This window comes from Mirounga angustirostris, unplaced genomic scaffold (genome assembly GCF_029215605.1).
Source record: "Mirounga angustirostris isolate CCGP_5_RB_7025 unplaced genomic scaffold, mMirAng1.0.hap1 SCAF_6, whole genome shotgun sequence".
Classification (NCBI taxonomy): domain Eukaryota; kingdom Metazoa; phylum Chordata; class Mammalia; order Carnivora; family Phocidae; genus Mirounga; species Mirounga angustirostris.
The window spans coordinates 41,358,741-41,382,023 of NW_026991714.1; the positions used below are offsets into that span (position 1 = coordinate 41,358,741).

Consider the following 23,283-nt stretch of genomic DNA (forward strand, 5'->3'; position numbering starts at 1 on the left):
TAAATTTAAGAAGAATTTGACTATGTGTAAATGTCAGGGAGTTCAGTATGATCTGTTAATTTCCTACCCCCCTCACCCCTTAACCTGTCTCTAATTGAGCCACTTGCTCTCCTTCTTTGTATTTCTAGGATATTTTGTGTATTTATCTGTAATAGCACTTATTACACAGTGCTATCATTATATCTTTAGGTATATATTTGCCCAACCAGACTGTGGGACTTTGAGAGTAGAAACTATGTTTTATTTATCTCTCTACTTCCACAATGACTGACATATAGTAATAATTAATCTTTGTTAAATGCTGAATGACTATAATCATACTGATTCCTTCCTTAGTTGTATTATACCAACATTTACTATTTCCTCCTTTTTTCATCTTTTCTCTTCTGTAAATTTTCCCTTCCAGTTTCTATTTTCATGCCACTCCCTTCCTTTTGTAGTCTCATTTCCCTATCTCTTTTCTTTCTTAGTCCATTCTCCTCCTCTTATGCTCTTATGGAGGTTTTCTGTATTAGCTGGCTTTTGAGGCTGGATTTGGCAGATTGTGAGTGTGATGGTAGTCTGTCTCATGTCAGTGAGAAATTTGCCCTAGGCTATCGTTTTCACAGAAGACCTTGACTAGAGATTGAGTTAGATTTCCTGATCCTTTTGATGTTATATCTTAAGTTATCCTCTTGTTCTGTTTCTTTGAATCTTTAAAGTCCACCCTGCACCTCAGTTTCTTAAAATACTATATAAACTGGTAACCTCTTCATGCATAAATGACTAACATCCCAACCATTAAGCCCTCAGCCCTCCCCCCGCCCCTCCCCCCAAAACTTTATGGTTGCAGACAATATACTTTATCTCTCTGGCTTATTGCACAACTTATTGAAAGAGCAAGAGAATGATTTAAGGAATAAGAGAATAGTAAAATGCACCATCAGAAGCAGTGAAATGCACAAAGAAGCTATGGACTCAAAATATATCAGCTCCAGAAAATATTGCAATGCCCTGCAGATATCTGGTCTAATTTCCAAAACCCTAACCCAGTACCTTTCATAGATAGTTGATGCCCAGGATGGATTCATAATATAGCCATTTATCTCCATCAAATAATAAAGAGAAATGTTTACAGAACAAATAGAAAGAACCAGCCAAGTCTGAGGGAAAAGAGCCATTAGTCTCCCATGCTGAATATGTCTACTAAATGAATATAGCTAGATGGCAAGAGAGCTGTTCATTTAGACTTATTTTCTCAAAACTGCTGCTTTGTGAGAATTCCTTGTTTTAGGAGTTCATTTTTACCTGTTTAAGATAGAAAGGATCTGACAGGGTGAGGATAAAAGCTGCCTTCATTCCATCTTCACTTTCCTCAGGGCCTCTCAAGGCATTCTGCACAATTGGAGCCTGTTTCTGATGATTACATTAGTATCTAAGTCTTCCTCTCTCTGCAGTGCCAGATTTCCCTTTGCAGTGCTAAACAGTCTTCCACAGAATAGGTCAGGATGAGTTTGTTCTAGGTCATCTGTAAAAGGGGGATATGAATAGTATCACGCTCATAGAATTGTTACAGTTAATGGATTATGAAAAATACATCATGAGAAAAATATATAGCATGGATTAGTACTCAGTACATTTAATCTGAATTCATTTAACATTGTTTTTATAACAGTGGGGATATGGGTTGATGATTTTTGTGGCATAATTTCAAGATAAATACCATTATTACCATGGCATTAGTGAAATGAAAGTGACTTTGGTTAGAGAATAGGCAGGCATGCTTCAGGTGATGTACCATTCTTCCCTTCCTCTCCCTATAGGCAAAGAAGAGCTTTGTATTCAGTTACCTAAGCTCTCATCCCAGCTAAGATGGGAGGATATTCCAGAAATTATCATAGCACATGGGTCCCTAGCAGAATTTACCCAAGAGCCTAACACTAGACATCCTCTCTGTGCTTCTGTCTTCTGCCACCCTCTGCTTTCAGCTTCAGCTCTTCCCACCCTCTCTGCTTTCTGTTTTCTAACTATAGCTATGCCTGCCTTCTCTACCCCACTTTAGTTTCCTTTCTTGGTTATCTATTCAACTTATTCCCTTCACTACTAATGCTCAACCTAGCCACTGTTGACAGGTCCCTCCTGGTGTTTGTGATTGGCTCATGGGTTTCCATTTTATCAACTAAAGTAATCGTACTGCCTGGTCAGACACGAGTTAGAGAATTTTAATATGAATTTTCTTGTCTCTGTGTTTTTTGATTTTTTTTCTTTCTCCCAGTTTCGAGTATTTACAGCCCCCTTCCATAAGGTAGGCTTTGCTGATTTCTGGCTGGCCGATCAGCTGAACAGCCTGTCAGTGATATTGATGGACCTGGAATATATGATCTGCTTCTACAGTTTTGAGCTCAAATGGGATGAAAGTGGGGGCCTGTTGCCAAATAATTCAGAAGGTAGGGTATGAATGTGCGTCCATACCTCTAAACTGCCAATGTAAACCAAGAAATATTGGGAATGAGAAATTTAAGATCATGGTGAAAACTCATCCAATAATATTACAAACTTAATTAAATGTACTTGGCACTCTTTTAGCAGTCTCTTTATCTGATATAATTTGGCTCTTAAATTATATGTTATGATTTTAGCCATCCATTTGCCAAGAGATTTGCAACTTATGCTTAAGAGAATTCTAAAACTAAAAAAAAGAAAAAAATTCTAGTACATTGGTAGTTATATCACAAATGCTTTAGTGCCAACAGTTTCCATCACAGTATCGCTTTATAATGAGCAAAAATACTGATTATTTAGAGTTAGATCACATGATTTGAGAAAGTCATTTTAGATTGTTTTTTAATTCTTATTGGGGATCTTGTTTTTTCTTCTGGCTTTTTCCCACTCTTAGTGTATGCCAGGAGTTCAAGTTATTAAGGAATTTTGCCTTAATGACAAAGACCAAATTTAGGCAGATTATGTAACAACTGACTAATAAAGTTAATCAAGCCAGCGGCAACACATTTTCATTGATTTGCCAGCAGACCACAACTCTGTTTACAGAACAAATAGAAAGAACCAGCCAAGTCTGAGGGAAAAGTAGCTTGATCGCACTATAATGCATTCTCAGAATTTGAAGAAAAATTAATTTACCAACTCCATTCTTCTCATTTAAAAATATAAACTCTGCTCTTCATTAAAAAAGGGTGGAGTAGAACATGTATAACCCATTGCCATATATTAAGGCAGTTTGGAGTTCATGAAGTTGGCTAGAGTCATCAGTGATATTTGTATGTTTCCCATATGTATTAAATTATGGAACTTTTTTTCCCTTTGATTAGTATACTCATCTTCTAATTTTCCTGTAGTTCTATCACATTCCAAAGAAAGTGATTCAGAACAGGTAGTCTGAAATATGAGAGGGCAGATTTTCCCTGTAGGTTCACCGTGTGTATCTACCTTCTTTCCTTGGCTTATCCTATCACTAAAAAGTTTGAGAATATAATTGTTACAAAGAAGAAAGTGATTCTGAAACATACGCTTCTTGCTTTTATGGGCTTTTGATATAACGAAATGATGTGAACAGGCTATTTTTTTAAATTACAATTTTTTCTTCTTTGAAATCTTCACAGAACCAGAAATTTGCCACAAATATTCATATGGTGTACGGGCCATTGTTCAGTGCATTCCTGCTTGGCTTCGCTTCATCCAGTGCCTGCGCCGATACCGAGACACAAAAAGGGCCTTTCCTCATTTAGTTAATGCTGGGAAATACTCCACAACTTTCTTCACGGTGACGTTTGCAGCCCTTTACAGCACTCACAAAGGTATTCTGTGATTGACTGTGAAGACATTTTTAAAACCCAAAGATTTTTCACTACCTAAATCTGTTTCTTACTCTGGTTACTTTTCCATTTGTCATGCTCTTTTTTTCCATTGGAGTTCCAGTCCCCTTAGTTATACTAGTTTGTTCTTGAACACAATTTTAGTCTCATTCCAGTATTTACTAACAAGTACCACTAAAAAGAGTCAAGGTCATCCAGAATTAGAGGATTTGTGATAATGTGTGAAATCCTGAATTATGTTTAATATGCTCTATCTTAGACACCTTGGGCTTTCATTTGTTTTTTTAGACTTCTTGTTCATTAATGAGGTTGGGAAATGCTAGGTGAAAAAGATTCCCTCTGGCAATCACGTATATTTTTAATCGCTTTCCTTCACCAAGTAGTAAGGATTGTTTCCAGCCCATTTAACTGCAAATTGAGTTCTCTGATCTCTCTAGTTTCTTATCTCCATAGCAACCAGTTATTACTTGAGACTGCTCTTCTGTTGGGAGGAGAAAAAAGCTTTTAGGTTCTGAGCCACATGCAGTCAGTCCTTTTGAATTTTTAACCTTTTTCCAAGAACTGTCAATCAAAGATCTTGCTTTCTTTTACTTTAAAATGCATTCTATCTTTGTCTATTTAAATCAATATCAGCCCACAACTTAGAGGCTGCACCCTCATCTGTGAGTGGTAAAGAAATGTTACTTATTGAAATTATTATAATTATTTTTTAATTGTTAAGTAAATTTTTTTTCAGTGACTTTCTTTAATTGAAACACTGTATTTTAGGAGCCTTAGCTAGTAGCTCCTAGCTACTTATCTAAAGTATGTCTGATGGTCTTGAAAGACTGGGACAGTGGATTTTTGTGAGGCTTGCAATTTGGTCCAGTAGAACACTTTGTAACATACTTCCACTTTTTACAGTAGATTCTGCAGTTACAATAATATTGATAATGCAGCCAATAATTTCATCACTATGTAGGCACTCTTATTAAATGATATAATTTAACTAAGTGCTTCAGTGAAAGAAACACATCCTGAAAGCGCCCGTAACTTTAACTTTTGCTAAGGATTGCTATTCTTTAGTCTGGGCATGCATCATGATTCACAAGGTTGTTACTAGAGAATTTATAAGTCAGGCAACTGATTTGATAATGGTACCTTTTGCCTTAACAACCCTTTAGTTTTCTCCCATGGGGCGTAACATGTTTTTTTGGTGGAATATTTAGGATATAACTTATCTTTAACTATACTGATACCATTCAGGATAAAGCTGAAAATCTGAATTCCTCAAATCTGCACTGGTTTCACAGTGGCTCAGTTGTTAAGCGTCTGCCGAAGCTCACGTCATGATCCCAGGGTACTGGGATCGAGCCCCCTATCGGGCTCCCTGCTCCACGGGAGGCCTGCTTCTCCCTCTCCCTCTGCGCCTGCTTGTGTTCCTTCTCTCGCTGTGTCTCTCTCTCTCTCAAATAAATAAGTAAAATCTTTAAAAAAAATAAAAAAAATAAACTGAAGAAAGTAAAGAATTAAACATAAACTAAATGAAAAAAGGATTTTTTAGTCATTAGAATCATTCACCTTCTTTGTTTACAGTGAGTATACCAAAAAGCTTGAGTAGAGTAGGACTATAGGATGTTTAATTTCAGATGTTCCTTGTTTAGTTCAGCATGCTCGAGAAACAATTAGGAAAATCAAGATATTGTTAATTTCATTACACATTTGCCAGTGCAGTATTTTTTGTTAAAATGCTTTATCTTATGATATTAAGTGTTTTTCTTTTTCTTTTAAATCTTGGAACTACAGATTACACTCCTCCAGTTTATAGAGAATATCTGCCATATCCCCTAGCTGGAAAACTAGTCAGCCAAATTAGAAAAAGTTTTGACTTAAATTAACATACTTATATACACCCTTTGTAAACATCTCAATTCTGAGTTAGGTAGGTAGATGAATGGGTAGGCAGGTGCATAGATAGGCAGATAGAATAAGCACGCATTCAGTAAGTATTACTGTGAATAGTCTGTGTATCAGTTGTGCTAGCACTAAAAGCAACAAACAGCATATCATTCTTGCTCTTAAAAATTTACGATCTAGTAAGGGAGTAGGTAAAAAGGCAGTAATTAGTTGCACAACAATTGCAGTTGTGAATATGCATAAAACTTCTGAACTGTATGCTTAGAAGTGGTTAAGATGATAAATTTTATGCTATGTGTTTTTGACCACAATAAAAAAAAGAAGACATTAAAATAGTGGGTAGAGAAATAAGCAGGGTACCGTAATAGCCTACAGATAGCACAAGTCCCTAACCCAACCCCCAGTAGAGACTTCCCAGAGGTGAGCTATCTTATTGCCTGTGTTAAGGAGAATTCCAGTTATCCCATTATGTGTTTTGCCCTAGGCTGTGTAATTGTGAGTGGTGGGAGTGTTTCTGTTTCTCACTTCTGTTGATCTTCAGCCTGGGGCTTCCAACCCCCGCCCCCCAGACAGAACCGCCCCTTTAAAGTGGAGATTATAGTATATATTCTGTTTACTTCACAAATTTCTTGTTAAGGATTAAATAAGGTATAGAGTACATGGAATCACCTTATAAACTCTAACTTGCTACACAAATGGAATTTATCATTAAATAGAATTTTCTTTGCTGTCTAGAGCTGGTATATGTGTGACTTCCTTTATGGAAAATCTTTTTAAGAGAAGCCCTTATGATCCCTTGGGTGGGGGCGTTGTACTGGACAAGTATCAGTTAGGAATGTGTTTGGCTTTTTGTTCATGTAACACAGATGTTTACTCACTAAACTTGATTCATGTCCCACAGTCAAATTTTTTTTTTAAAGATTTTATTTATTTATTTGACAGAGAGAGACACAGCGAGAGAGGGAACACAAGCAGGGGGAGTGGGAGAGGGAGAAGTAGGCTTTCCGAGGAGCAGGGAGCCCGATGTGGGGCTTGATCCCAGGACCCTGGGATCATGACCTATGTCTAAGGCAGATGCTTAACGGCTGAGCCACCCAGGTGCCCCCACAGTCACATTTTTAAAAAGCAAGCATTTTTTAGAGGGACCATTGGTTATATATCTTAATCATATCTGTAAAATTAAAAAAAACACACACACTTTGTATTGTTGACATAGTAAATATTTATATCACAATTTTTTTTTTCTTTCCAAAAACCCTAAAACAGGAAAAAATTAAAAAGACAACTCAGGGACAGTTGAGTGATGGTCAAAAGTAGAATTTGATTTCTCTTATTTTGTTGGACAGTGTTCCAAGAGAAAAGATATCAGAAAACATACACTTTAGAAATAATTCTTGAGGGCACCTGGGTGGCTCAGTCATTAAGCGTCTGCCTTCAGCTCAGGTCATGATCTCAGGGTCCTGGGATCGAGCCCCTCATTGGGCTCCCTGCTCCACGGGAAGCCTGCTTCTCCCTCTCCCACTCACCCTGCTTGTGTTCCCGCTCTCACTGTGTCTCTCTCTGTCAAATAAATAAAATCTTAAAAAAAAAAAAAAGTTTATAAAAAAAAATCTGCCTTCATTACCTTAAAAAAAAAAAAAATCCTTGATCCGAAAAAATAGGGTTTGTATGGTTAATGGGGTAGATATTTTTCTATTGGATTTGTAAGTGTTATGATAAAGGATAAATTTTATGAGAAGGGGAAAGTGTAGAAGATGGTGAGGTAACCTTGTTCAGATTCAGGAATCTGAGTCTTTTCAGAGAACTAGCCTATAAGAGTTACCATAGTAACTGCATTATTGGGGGCATTTTCGAGGTTGTTTCAAAGGTTATGTCTATGCTGCATGATTTGTAAAAAGGAAGCACAAGGGTTACCTCTGTACCTAGAATCATTTTTTTAATGGCAAGGAAGGGGTTTAGACCCATTTTAGGGAGACTAATTATAGTATTTCAGCTAGCCCTTGCTTGTTATAGTAAGAAGGAGACACATTTTAAATATTTCAGTATATTTTACTTTCCATCATTAATTTTAGGCACAAAAGAATTTAGCAGCCAATCTCCATATTTTAAGAATTCACATTTCATTACAAGCCTAAATTTGAAGCCAACTCCTACAAGTTTTTTGTTGGAATTAGGATTGGAGGAGACAGGAAAGTGTTTTGAATGTTTTTTGTGTGTCCTTGAGGTTTCTTGGCTTTGGCAAGAAAAAGCCTGTGGGAGGTACAATAATAAAAAAAGCCATTGTGTTATTTCTGACCCGTTGATGGGGAAGGAGAGCACTTTGTTAGATTTTCTGTTTTTCATTTATAGTTTCCAACATTCTAAAATATTCATAAATTCTCAGTGGGTTTTGCTCTTTGCTGTTCTCTAAATCTATAGAAAAAAGCTTATTTTAAAAATACTTAAATGTTTTACCTCAAACTTTTTTATTAGCATTTGCTAACAAGCATTTGCTATTAGACTTTTTAAAATACTTAGAAAATAAGACATATTCTCTGCTCATTTAAAAGCTGAGTTCATTTATGTTTGTTTGCTTTGTTGTTTTCCAGTGCCCTGAGCCCTTCTAGATCCCTTCTTGTTTAACATTCTGTAAGGGGTGTTGTGCCCCCTAATGAGGATTCCTCAGCAGTAGTGCAGTGCCTTCAGTGCAAATAGTCATTCCATTGTTTTGAGTGAGCACACATAGTCCTGAAGAGCTTCCTCTCTGGGGTATGGCCAGTATGTAACTCTGTTTCTACCCTGAATAATAGGCTGCTGTGCCAGAATTTCCAAATTTTAGCCTTGTTATATTATAATAGAAACACTAATAATTTTTAATTCTCTAGGGAAACTTTTGTTTCATTAATTTTTTTTTAAACACATACACAAAAATTTTAAAAACAACTCATTTGGATAAATGCTTTCACTTTTGGCATACTATTAAAAGTAGCTCAAATCTGTAACCCTTTTGAAATTTGATATATTCTACTGTAATTTCTCTAGCCTAACTAATGCAGACAAGAAATAGATTTAAAAAAAAAATTCATTATTTGTCAATATTGGTTTAAATTCTGCTGATGCTAAAATCAAATGTGAGATATTGTTTGCTTCTGATTATTAATTTGACTTTTACAAATATTTCTCAAGAAGCTTTTATCTGCTTGGTATTATACTAATTTTAAATGGTTTGATAAATATAAACCAACAATCCCATTTATATTTCATCTTAAATTGCTTTAAAAATATTAATTATAGTTTTGAATAAATTAAATTTCCTTTGTATCTTCTTTGTCATCTTAAAAAAAAACAAAACGCATATCCTTATACCCAGATACCATTTTTTGTTGTCTTTTCTGTAGTCACCTTTGTTTTTCTTAATTGCTCATACAACTGATCCATGTAGTTTGTTAGCATTTCTATATAAATTATATTGCTTTGAAGCACTCATGTACAAAGTTTAAAGTTTAAAAATAATCTGTATATTGCTTAGAAACTGGGAAGGAGGCTCTGTGATGTTTAAAATAAGAAGTTGAACATTATGAATTCAACTTACGGAACAATTTTATCTAGTTGGAAAGGAATTTAAAGACAGTTGCTTGCAAACAGAATTTTTAACTTTCATATCAACTTATTATGTGTAATTTTACATGAGAACATTGGTGGAAAGTATAAACATCAATGAAAATTGTGTCTAGGTATTCTCAGCAGAAAAAGAAAAAATGAGCAGGCAAATGTATTATTGGATATGAATTCTAGCTTTTTTCTTGATTAGTAGATTATATATGAATCTATTTCCTTCAGAGTTTTATAGTATAATACAGTAAGTTTATTAACCAGCTATTGCTACATAATAAGTCACCCCAAAACTCAGTAACTTAAAACAGCAGTAATTTATTCTCAATTATGCATCTGTCGGTCAGCTGGGAATTGGAGGAACTAGGCTGGACTCAGGCGGACAGCACTGTTTTAGGTCACTGTTCTGCTGGGCTTTTGGCTCTTCCATGCGGGTTTGGTTTGAGTCTTCTGTTCTATGTGTTTCATCTTGGGGCCCCAACCAAAGAGGGAGTAGTTACCCCCAAGGAAAACTCTTCACATGGTACTAGCAGAAACAATTCCTATTGCATACACACATTGTAAGCCTCTGCTTGCTTCATATCTGCCAACCTCCTCTTAAACAGGAAGTCCTATGTCCAGGCCCAAAGGAAGTCTGCTCATTCTGAAGCCAAAGCAAATTATTAAACACAACATCAATGGAGTAAGAATCATGAGAGAAGGGTATTGGTGGTGGGGAGGTGGTGAATATTTTTAAACTGTAATCTACCACAACACAAATCAATTTTAACTGATTTTTTAATTGGAAAAGGATATAAACAAACAATTTTACAGAGTAATTAAACATGGCTAATAAACATATGGAAAATGTTCTACTTCACTGATACCAAAATAAATGCAAGGTGAAATATTTAATCAAAGAAGTGATGATGCTTATTGTTATCAAGGATGTAGAGATGAATACTCATTCTGTTCCTAGAGTATAAATTGGTAAGTAATTTGGTAATTCTACCAAGAGTCTTAAAATCATTCATACCTTTTGACCTAGTAACACCCTTTCCATAACTTTTTCCTAAGAAAGTAATAAGAGAGGTGGGTAGAAATGAACTTACATTTACAGTATTATGTAGTAAAAAACTGAAATGATATAATGTCCATGGGAAAATAACATGGTACATGGAATATTATATAGTGGCTTGTCAAAAGTAATGCAAAGCACCTGCAAATAGTAGATGAAGAATAATCATATTATCAAAAGCTAGTATTTATTGAATATTTCTATGGGTCAAACACTCTTTTAAGCATTTAACATGTATTGACTCATTTAATCTTCACAGCAGCCCTATGAGAATTAGAATCAGAGCTGGACAGTAATTAAAGTGGCAAAAGCACATTTTATTCAGGAACTACTGAAGTAGAGGAAAAGAGATCTCAGTAGAGAACTAGGCTCAATTCTGAGTATAGGAACAAACAAATGAGGATTTATAGCCAAGAAGAAGGGTAGGGGTCGGTAGATGAAAAATTACTAAAAGGCAACATCAGGGGTGAGGGAGGATTCTGGTTAAACTGACTGGACAGGATTCTTGCTAAAGGAAGACCAAAATGATTAGATGAAGAGTGGAGGATAAAGAATTTGGTATCTAGAGTGACTTAGTAAGATTCTTGCTACAGCTGGGTGACGTAGACTTGACAAGGATAGACACCAAGTTTGAGGCCTCGAGAGCACTGGAGTTAGGTTAAGGAGAGAGTCTTTGTCAGAGGTGAGCACTTGATCATCATTTTACTGGTGAGGAAATTGAAAACAGAGAGGTTAAGTTACTTGCCAAAGTCATACGTGATGAATATGAATACAAACAGTGTAGCTCCAAAACCAAGTAGGTATTAGGTGGCAAAGCTAGGATTCATACCCAGGTCTTGTGGTTATTTTTTATTCTACCATACTGCCTTCTAAGATTACAGAATGCTCTGAGCTCTTCCCAAAGGTTAAATGTTAAAACTCGTGGTAAACAAAGGCAGAAAGATCAGATAGAGCAGTGTGCTATTCCTACATGTGCCAAATAAATTTATGTTTGAGAACGCACAAAGGTACTTTGAGGGAGAATAACGCAAACAGTTTTGTTAAGAGGGTAGGCTCATTTTTGATCCTTTGGTCCAAATGACCACACTCATGGAAAGCCAAAGACGCTGCCAGGAACTGGCTATTTCACATTAACAGCCACAGGCTTTTATTAGTAGGAGCAATGTGGAGTCAGCCCAAATACGTAAATAATTTCTCTAGAAAATTGAAAGTCATTCTTAAATTAGAGGGAAGCAAGCACTAACATATTAGTTGTTTTGAGTGAGGGAAAATGGTTTGACATGAATAATTTACTTAGAGTTGTATTCTTTGTTAGGGTCTTAAAATTCATTTCTTAAGCAATACCTGAGGTAATTAGGTATTTGTTAAAGCTCACTGACTATTTTCTTAATATATATGGTTAATAAACAAGGAATGTTGCCATCATGCTTCTTAGAATGTAGTGAACAAAATATGAAAATAAAGACTAGTGAGCTAATACTTCGTTTCATTGGTACTTTGAATGGAGTATTAAGATAGGGTTTTCTTGGAAATTTTTAAAGGAATTTTTCTTACATTAAAAGCAGTATTTTCTTCACATATTAAAAAAATAGTGCTGCTACTTTTTAGTAGCAGGGAAAATAAAGCATCTACCTACTATTTAAATATCACATGGATGTGTTGCATTTCTTTGTTTCCTATCATGTGGGATTCTCAGGGGCTGCCTGTAAATATTTTTTGGTTGTTTCTGAATAATAACCTTGGGCATAATTTCTTTTAAAGGCAGAATTGTACTGCTTGCAACTATTTTATCCCTACTCTCCTTAAAGAAAATGAGCATTCACCAAAGTGGAATACTAAAGCCTACCCAATTTCATAGCTGGTGTAGAAAAGACTGAATTCCTGAGGAAAGATGAACTGAAAGTCTAGGATCTGTTGTATTATCTTCCTCTTCCTTCTCAGTTATGAATACACGAACAGTCCATGACTTACCATGGTTCAACTTAATGATGTGAAAAGCGATCCTCATTCATAGAAACCATACTTCACGTTCTGAATTTTGATCTTTTCCCAGGCTAGCGATCTGCAGTAAGATACTCTGATGATGCTGGGCAGTAGCAGCAGCTACAGCTCCGACTGACCACGCAATCACAAGGGTAAATTGACCAACACACTTGGAATCGTTCTGGTTGTCACTTTCAGTGTAGTAGTCAGTTACATGAGATATCCAGCACTGTGTTATAAAATAGGCTTTGTGTTAGATGATTTTGCCCAACTGTAAGCTAATGTAAATGTTCTGAGCACAGTAGACTAGGTGTATTGAATTCATTTTCAACTCATGATGTTTTCAGCTTACCATGGGTTTATTGGGTTGTAACCCCATCATACATCGAGGAAGATCTGTATGACTAAGTATATTTCCTTCCTCAAGAATGAAAAAAAATGATTTCAACTGATATTTGAAATCAGTTTTTAAAAATCTTTCCTTAAACTTTCTGTTGCAGAAAGTGGAGAAAGTTAAACCACCTTGAGAGATACATCCGACTCTGTTCAATTTAATCAAGTCCTCTGCCAGTAAGGATTTCAAAAAGTACCATCTTAGTGAAAGGCACTATTTTGTCTGAGAGAACATGGGCTTTGGAGCTAGATACACTAAGACTAGGTTAACTTAGCCCCTTACTAATTATGTCACCCTGAGAAAGTAACTCAACTTCTTTGAGTTAGAGGTTAGTAAAATTGAGATAATAATTCCTACCTCATAAATTTATTATGAGAATTAAATTGTGTAAGTATACTATAACTGATGGTAATTGGTTATTGGTATCCTTTCTGTGATCTGTAATGAAAGTGTGAAAAACCTCTCCAGCAAAATATTAGGAAAGGGGTTTTAACTACAGACATGGAAGAATTCAAAATAATTATGAGTAGGTATCTTGATAAAATGGGCAGTTTATTTTTATGAAATTGTAAATTAGCAAAATAAATGCAGGAAAACATATAAAATCTAAATTATAAATTAAGGACAGTTTTCCTTATTCTTTTGGTTCTCATTGAAGTGTCAGGGCAAAATGTTTTCACAAGTGAAACCTTTCAAACCTTCAAGGAACAGGTAGTTTGTGCCATTTAAAACTGTTTCAAAACTTAAAGAAAGTATCTTTTTTCTCTTTTAAAAACCAGCATAGGGGCGCATGGGTGGTTCAGTCATTAAGTGTCTGCCTTCGGCTCAGGTCATGATCCCAGGGTCCTGGGATCGAGCCCCGCATCGGGCTCCCTGCTCAGCAGGGAGCCTGCTTCTCCCTCTCCCTCTGTCTGCTGTTCCCCCTACTTGTGCTCTCTCTCTCTTTCTGTCAAATAAATAAATAAAATCTTTTAAAAAACAGCGTAATTCAGAGAAAGATATTCCTTAGTAAAACTATGACCCAGTTTTACATATGAACATACCAGAAAAATTCCTAATAAAACATTAGGAGCTAGAATCCACCAGAATGTTAAAAGTGTAATATACCATGACTAAGATATTTTAGGGATATTTTACCATATCACTGTACTGGAGGAGAAAAGCCATGTGATCATCTCACTAAATGCCAGAGACATTGACTAATTAAAAAAAAAAAAATATATATATGTAAGGTTACATCTTAAATACAGCAAGTACTATATTTTTATACACACACACACACCTATCATGACTAAAGGTGAAATATTAGAGACATTCTCATTAAAATCTGGACTAACATAGGGTATCTGCCATCATCACTATTATTTAAGATTCTTCAGACCATTACTCTTATGTAAGAAAATGTAAAGAAAGTAAGAATATTAAAAATTTTAAAAGCATGAATAAAAGTATATCAGCATTTATAAATAATATGATTGTCCAGTGCTCTCACTTTATTTGCCTTTTTATGAAATTCTTATGGTGAATGTGCAATTTTTTATGAACAGGAAAACAGTTATTTTCATTTAAAAAATTAAAAGGGTGTTGGCCTTGACTATGTTTCTAAAGCTCTTTTTTGGCCTCTTATATTCTGTTACTCTAACAGAGCTATTTGCCAGTATGTAGCTTCTTGGCACTCATGATTTCATTTAGAATCTGATATCAACCTTGTAAGAAAGTAAACTGATTGATTGATTGATTTTTAAGTCAGGAAGGTTAAATTGCCTGCCCCAGGTCACATGGCAGTAGGTAGCAAAACAAGAATACTCAGTCTTTGAATCCATTCCTTTTTACACTCTAAAAAGTTATATTTTCCAACAAGGTGCAAGATGTGATGCAATGATTCTCAAGCTTTGGTATGTATATGAATCACCATGGATTATTACTTAAAAACACTTAATTCTTGGGCCCACCTTCAGTCTGATTCAGTAGGAATAGGGTGATGACCCAGAAGTTTGCCTTTTTACATGTGCCTCATGATGCTCCTACTGACCACACGTAAGTAAATTGTAGAATGTAAAGAATGGAGATTTCAAATGGATGTGGTGTTGAGCAAATATGGAAACTACTGAGTTTGGGTACTGCTTCCTCCTACTGTACTATTTGTAAGATCTTAGACAGCCAAGCAATGAATGGTAGGGAAGCATAGAACATTTTGAATGAGAGCATGGGCTTTAAATTATAGCACCTTGAACATGTTACCTGATAATAACAGTCCCCACTTCATAAGAAGGTTCTAAGGAAATAGGTGTAAAGTGCCTTAGGGAGAAATGAGAATGCAGGGCAGAGACAGACTAAAAGTGTTACTCTAATGGTAGTCTGAACAACAAAAAAACACTCAAGAAAGAAGTACCAAGAGTTCTTTACTGACAAAAAGATTTTATGTTTTCCCCATCCGCTTTTATTCTGCTTCAAGTCATTAGAGACTATTTAAACTTTTTGTCTTTAATTAAATCTCAAAGTGTATTGATCAATCGGATGAGATGGTTCCTAAATTAAATATTTGAATAGATGTTTCAGAAGTACTGGTAAAGTTTGAAATAATACAGATTTTACTCCTAACATCTAATTTGAAAAAGGTATCAAATGAAGGTTTCTATAAAAAGGCATTACAGTCTTGGACTGTTTCACTCTGAGACTAAGAATTGTTTCAGATGGCATTTTTAGATCTGATATGTTAAACTAGTATAGAATGTTGGCAAGTTGTGTGAAAAATGTTGGAAAAGATTTTGGCATTCCCTCTCTATGCATTGCCTCCTATTATATATATCCTCACTTCTTTTTAGATCTGTTAATTAGTCATAATGTGGAATATATATTGTTATTATTTTTTACATTTCTAGATTACATTTTTGTGATCCATATTTATTTTTTTGTTCAGCTCTAATTATTGTACCCATCTATTATGGCTGCTGAAATCTTATCCAATCTTATTTCCATTTTTAATTGACTATAATTTTAGCTTGTGTTTATGACTTAATTTTTTTTTCAGTTCAATTAAGAAAAAAGTTCCTACCCATATGAATGTACTACCTTAAGCTTTCTTACAACTTCAGAAAATAAGCACCTGAGATATTGTCAAAAGTTTATAGGATCCTTCTATTTCTTTGTAAAGTGATTATGGTAGATAGCATTCCATTTAGTTAAATGAAACTGTGTCTCTTTGCAAGAGAAAAGGCAGAAACACATAACTAAAGATTTTTTAAAAATTCAATTTAATTAATATTTACTGTATTATTAGTTTCAGAGGTAGAATTTAGTGATTCATCAGTTGCATACAATACCCAGTGCTCATTACTCCAAGAGCCCTCTTTAATGCCCATCACCCAGTTACCCCATCCCCCCCACCTCCCCTGTAGCAACCTTCAGTTTGTTTCCTGTAGTTAAGAGTCTCTTATAAGGGTTTGTCTCCCTTTCTGTTTTCATCTTCTTTTATTTTTCCTTCCCTTCCCCTATGTTCATCTGTTTTGTTTCTTAAATTCCACATCTGAGTAAAATAATATGGTATTTGTCTTTCTCTGACTGACTTATTTTGCTTAGCATAATACCCTCTAGTTCTATCCATGTCATTGCAAATGGCAAGATTTTGTTCTTTTTGATGGCTGAGTAATACTCCATGAAACACATACTTTTATCCACTCCAAATTATTGTTATCTGGTGGTATTACTAAAGGAGTTGGGAAAGGCAGCAAGCAATCTTTAATAATCACTGAAGAGATGATTTTATTATTGATGAGCCTGTAAATAAGAATTTTACAGGGGCGCCTGGGTGGCTCAGTCGGGTAAGCATCTGCCTTCAGCTCAGATCATGATTGCAGGGTCCTGGGATCGAGCCCTACATCGGGCTCCCTGCTCAACGGGGACCCTGCTTCTCCCTCTCCTCTGCTGCTCCCCCTACTTGTGCTTGCTCTCTCTCTCAAATAAATAAATAAAATCCTTTTTAAAAAAACTTTACGAATAGTAAATTGAATATAAATGCAATTTAGTAATTGAGTTGCCTTCTTGATTACTTCTGTCACATCTGTTTTATTCAACAAACATTTACAAAACACCTAGAGAGTGTTAGTCTGTGTTTGATGCTAGGAATGTATAGATGAGCACAACATACCTTGCCTTTAAGACATTCTCTTGGAGCTCCCAGTTTAATAAGGGAGAACAAAATAGAACATAAAAATGTAGTAATACTGTATTATCAGTACTGAGTAACATGCTGAGGTGGTTCAGAAAAGGGATTGGTTAACTCAGGGTTTTGAGGAACAGCCAATTTTATTTTTTTTTAATTAAACTTTTTATTTTGAGATAATTGTAGATTCTCATGTAGTCGTTAGAAATAATGGAGATCCCATATACCCTTCAAAGGTTCTCTAATGGTAACATATTACACAAGTATAGTTTAATATCACAGCCAGGATATTGCCGTTGGTACAGTCTAGTACAGAAGGTTTCCATCACCATAAGGATCCCTCATGTTACCTTTTTATATCATACTGTCTTCCTTCCTGCCCACACTTTCTCCCTAGCCCCTGCCAATCATTAATATGTTCTCCATTTAATAATATTATTTCAAGAATGTTATATAAATGCGATCATATAATTCTGTAACCTTTTGAGATCTACTTTTTTCATTTAGCATTAATTCTCTGGAGATTGATCCAGGTTGTTGCATGAATCAAATTTGTCCCTTTTTATTGCTAAGTAGTATTCCAAGTTCAGACTGTTACGAAGATAGCTGCTATAAACATTCATATACAGGTTTTTGATGAACATAAATTGTCATATCTCTGCGATAAATCCCCAAGAGTGCAATTGCTGGTTAGTGTGGTAGCTGCATTGGTTAGTTTTTTTTATAAAAACTGCCGAACTATTTTCACAGTGGTTGTACCATTTTACATTCTTATCAGCAATGTATGAGTGGTCTGGTTTCGCCGTATCCTTGCCAGCCTTTGATGATGTCACTTTTTAAAATTTTAGCCATTCTGATAGGTATGTAGTGATATCTAACTGTGGTTTTAATTCTGTGGAACATCTTTTCATATGCTTATTTGCCTTCTGTATATCCTCTTCAGTAAGATGTCTTTCATGTCTTTTGCTCATTTGGATTGTTTGGTTCTTTATTGAATTGTTAGAGTTTTTAAAATATATTTTAGATACTAGCACTTTGTTGGATAATATTTACAAGTATTTTCTCCCAGTCTTCAGCTTGTCTTTTTTTTTTATTTTTAGTGATTAATGAACTTGAGTTTTTAGTATAGTTTTAGATATTGCAGAATAATTGAGTAGATAATCCCTATACCCGCCCCAATCCATCCCACCTCACTCTCATAGTTTCCCCTATTATTAACGTTTTGCATTAGTGTGGTATATTTGTTACAATTAATGAACCAATATTGTAAGTTATTATTGACAGTAGTCTGTAGCTTACATTAAGATTCATTTTTTGTGTGTTTTAGAGTTCTGCGGGTTTTGACAAATGCATAATACCACATACCCACTATAACATATGGGATAGTTTCAGTATCCTAAACATTTCCTGTGCTTCACCTATTCATCCCTCTCTTTCCTCTTTCCTCCCCTGGAGCAACCACTGATCTTTTTACTATCTCTGTAGATGTGCCTTTTCCAAAATGTCATGTAGTTGGAACCATACAGTGTGTAGCCTTTTTTTTTTTAAATTTAAATTCAATTAGCCAACATAGTACATCATTAGTTTCAGATGTAGAGTTCAGTAATTCATCAGTTGCATATAACACCCAGTGCTCATCACACCCCATACCCTCCTTAACGCCCATCACCCAGTTACCCCATCCCCCTATCTACGTCCCTTCCAGCAACCCTCAGTTTGTTTCCTATAGTTAAGAGTCTCTCATGGTTTGCCTCCCTCTCTGATTTCTTTCCATTCTGTTTTCCCTCCCTTCCCCTATGATCCCCTGTGCTGTTTCTTTTATGTGTTTAGCCTTTTCACACTGATTCCTCTCACTTAGCAATAGGCCTTTTAAGGGTCTTATATTTAAGATTCTATTTAAGGTTCTTTTCATGTTTTGATAGCTCATTTCTTTTTATTGCTAAGTAATGTTCCATTGTATGAATGTACCACTTTTGTTCATCCATTTACCTCCTGAAGGGATTCTTGGTTGCTTCCAGTTTTTCATAATTATGAATAAATCTGCTGTAAACCTGTGCTGGTTTTTGTGTGGTCATAACTTTTCAACTTGATGTAGGAGTACAATTATGGTAAGACTATATTTAGCTTTGTAAGAAACTGCCAAACTGTCTCCCAAACTGGCTGTACCATATCGCATTCTTACCAGCAGTGAATGAGAATTCTTGTTGCTCCACATCCTTCTCAATATTTGGGGGGTTTTAGCCACTCTAGGTGCATAGTGATATCTCATTACTATTCTACTTTGTAATTTTCTAGTGACAGTATGATTGTTGAGCATCTTTTCAGATACTTATTTGCCATCTGTGTATCTTCTTTGGTAAGATGTCTTCAGACCTCTCAACCATTTTTTAATTGGGTTATTGTTGAATTTCAAGAGTTCTTTGTATATTTTGAGTACAAGTCACTGGATAATATTTGCAGATATTTTCTGCCAGTCTGCAGCTTGGTTTTTCATCCTCTTAACACAGTCTTACACAAATCTAAAGTTTTTTAATTTTTATGGAAGTTAAGTTTATCAGTTTTTCCTTTTATGGATCATGCCTTCGGTTTTAAGTCCAAGAACTCTTTGCCCAGCCTTAGATCCTGTAGGTTTTCTGTGTTGTTGTTTTTTTTTTCTAAGAGTTTTATGTCTTATATTCAAATTCAGGATTCATTTTGAGTAAATTTTTATATAAGGTGTGTGACAGATTGAGGTTCATCTTTTTGCCTATGGATGTCTAACTGCACCAGCACCTTTTGCTCAGAAGGCTGTCTTTCCTGTATTAAATTGCTTGTGTGCCTTTGTCAAAAATTAGTTGGGCATATTTCTGTGGGTCTATTCATGAGCTTTCTATTCTGTTCTATTGATCTATGTATTTATCCCTCACCATACAGTCTTTTTTTTTTTAAACTTGATTGCTTTTTTATTGGATAAATTTGATGTATGACATTGTGTAAGTTTAAGGTATACACCGTATTACTTTGATACATTTATGTATTGTAATATGATTGCTGATGTAGTATTTATCACATTACATACTTATAGCATGATATTATTGTCTGTTGTCACTTCCTTGCTTAAATTTATTTATCAGTATTTTATTGTTTTGATGCTATCATGAATGGGTTGGTTTTGTTTCTTTTTCAGATTCTTTATCATTAGTATAAAAGAATGCAATTGATTTCTGTATGTTGATTTTGTATACTGCTTCTTTACTGAAATTGTTGATGAATTCCAACAGTTTTTTGACTGATTCTTTGGGATTTTCTGTATATCATCAGCAAATAATGACTTCTTCCTTTCTGATTTGGATGCCTTTCATTTCTTTGTCTTGCTAATTGCTCTAGCTGAGACTTGGAGTACTATATTGAATAGGAGTGGTCTGAGTGGGCATCTTTGCCTTGTTCCTGATCTTAGGGGAAACACTTTCAGTTTTTCTCCATTGATAGCTGTAGGTTTATTGTATATGGCCCTTATTATGTTGAAGTATGTTACCTTCCATACCCAGTCTGTTAAGAGTTTTTGTCATGAGGGACGCCTGGGTGGCTCAGTCGCTTAAACATCTGCCTTCAGCTTAGGTCATAATCCCAGGGATCAAGTCCCACATCAGGCTCCTTGCTAAGCAGGGAGTCTGCTTCTCCCTCTCCCAATTCTCCCCCTGCTTGTGCGTTTCCCCCTTCCCCCCAACAAATAAATAAATAAAACATTAAAAAAAAGTTTTGTCATGAAAGGATGTTGTATTTTGCTTTTTCTGCATCTGTTGAGATGATCGTGTGATTTTTATCTTTCATTTATTGATGTGTGTATTACATTAATGATTTGTGTATATGGAACCATCCTTTCATCCCAGGAATAAATCCCACTTAGTCATGGTGTATAATCCTGTTAATGTGTTTGTGTATTCAGTTTGCTAATATTTTGTTGAGAATTTTTATATCTATTTTTCATCAAGGACATTGGTCTATAGTTTTCTTGTGGTGTCCTTATCTGTTTTTGGTAGCACTGGCTTCATAGAATTAGTGTGGAAGTGTTTCCTCCTCCTGGATATATTGGAAGTTTGAGGAGCATTGGTGTTAACTCTTTGAATGTTTGGTAGAATTCTCCAGTGAAGGTATCTTGTCCTGGAGTTGTCTGTGTTGGGAGTTTTTTGATTACTCATTCAATCTGTTTACCTGTTATTGGTCTATTCAGATTTTCTATTTCTTCCTGATTCAGTCTTAGCAAGTTATATGTTTCTAGACATGTATCCATTTCTTCGGGGTTATGTAATTTGTTGGCATAAAAATTGTTCATAGATTCATAAGATTCCGTGTTTTTATAGTACCAGTTGTAATGTCTCCTCTTTCATTTCTGATTTACTTATCTAAGTCCTCTCTTTTTTTTCTTAGTAAAGCTAAAGGTTTGTCAATTTTGTTTTGTTTATTTTTTAAAGAACCATGTTCTAGTTTTATTGATCCTTTCTATTGTTTTTCTGATCTTTATTTCATTTATTTCTCTTCTTAGTATTCCCTTCCTTTGAACTAACTTTGGGCTTAATTTGCTCTTCTTTTTCTAGTTCCTTGAGGTGTTAATTTCAGATTGTTTATTTGAGTTCTTTTTAATTTCTTAAAATATGCATTTATTGTTATAAATTTTCCTCCCCAAACTGCTTTTTGCTTTATCCTACAATATCTGATAGGTTGTTTTCATTTTCATTTAAGATAAGTTTTTATTTCCCTTTTGATTTGTTTTTTGACCCAATGGTTGTTTAAAGTGTGTTACTTAGTTTCCACATATTTGTAGATCTTCCCACTAACTTCTTGTTGATTTCTAGTTTCATACCATTGGGGTCAGAGAATAAAATTGGCATGATATCAGTCTTCTTAAATTTGCTATGATTTGGAAAAAAATTTTTTTTGCTGTGATTTGTTTTGTTGCCTATCATGATTTGTCCTGGAGTCTATGTGTACTTAAGAAGAATGTGTATTTTGCTGTTGGTTGCATGTTCTGTATATGTCTGTTAAGTCCATTTGTTCTGAAGTGTGGTTTAATTTCAGTTAAACCAATCTATTTATTGCTGATAGCAGGGTATTGAAGTTCCCTACAGTTACTGTACTGTTGTCAGTTTCTCCCTTAATATGTAAAGATTTCCTCTGCCATTTTATCTTTGCCTTCTGGTTATTTTGTTTCCATGGTGATTTGCTCAGTCCACTCCTTGTTTCCTGTTTCTGCTCTAAAGTTTTGCTTTGAGGTTTGCATATAACGTCTCATAGATAAAAGAGTCCTCTCTGCTGATAGCAATTTATCTTCATTTACCTTTAAAGGTTTCTTCCTTTTACTCTTCCCCTTTGATATTTTTAATATCACAAGTTAACTCTTTTTATGCTGTGATTTTGTTACCAAGTTATAGTAGTTATTATGCTATAGTTAAGAGCTTAATATACTGTTCTAAAAAAGAGTTACAGTATTATAATTTTGACTGTCACCTTAATTTTGTGTACTTTCCTTTCAGCTTCAAGAGTTCCTTTCAACATTTCTTGTAAGGCAGGTCTAGTGGTGGTGAACAACCTCAGCTTTTGTTTATCTGAGTGAGCCTTTATTTCTCCTTCATATCTGAAGGATAACTTTGCCACATAGAGTAGTGTTCCTGGCTGGCAATTTTTATCTTTCAGTATTTTGAATATGTCATTACATGATCTCCTGGCCCATAGTTTCTGCTGGGAAATCTGCTGATAACCAGGTGGAGATAACTTTGTAATTACTGTCTTTTTCTCCCTGGCTATCTTTAAAATTCTTTATCACTGACTTTTGACAGTTTTAATGTAATAGTCTTGGAGAAAGTCTTTTTGTGTTGAGATGATAAGTGTTGTATTAGCTTCAAGGACTTGTATATCCAGTTCCTTCTCTGGGTTTAGGAGGTTCTCAACTATTATTTTTTGGTTTTTATTTTAATTTTTTAATCTTTTCAAGTTTTTTATTGATTGGTTGCTGGAATATAGAAATAAAATTGGTTTTGGATATTGACCTATCCAGTAACCTTGATAAATTCATGTATCAATTCTGATAATGTATAGATTTTACATTTTGTATATATACAGTCATGTTGCCAGCAAAGACCGTTTTATGTCTTCTCATATCTTCAGATATTTTATTTTTCTTATTTATTGCACCAAGTATGACTTCCAGTAAAATGTTGCTTAAAAAATAAAAATATTACGGGGCGCCTGGGTGGCTCAGTCGTTAAGCGTCTGCCTTCGGCTCAGGTCATTATCCCAGGGTTCTGGGATCGAGCCCCATGTCGGGCTCCCTGCTCTGCGGGAAGCCTGCTTCTCCGTCTCCCACTCCCTCTGCTTGTGTTCCCTCTCTCACTGTGTCTCTCTCTGTCAAATAAAT

General features: G+C 35.1%; 1 protein-coding gene across 2 annotated transcripts in view; it reads left to right on the top strand.

The window, feature by feature from the left end:
• Positions 1–23,283, top strand: part of XPR1 (xenotropic and polytropic retrovirus receptor 1) — a 242,817-nt gene that overhangs the window by 183,903 nt on the left and 35,631 nt on the right. For both annotated transcript variants that reach the window (XM_045877241.3, XM_054507990.2), the window contains 2 exons: positions 2,255–2,426; positions 3,597–3,791. In XM_045877241.3, the coding sequence (XP_045733197.1) occupies positions 2,255–2,426; positions 3,597–3,791 (367 nt within the window). The remainder of the gene's footprint in view (positions 1–2,254; positions 2,427–3,596; positions 3,792–23,283) is intronic.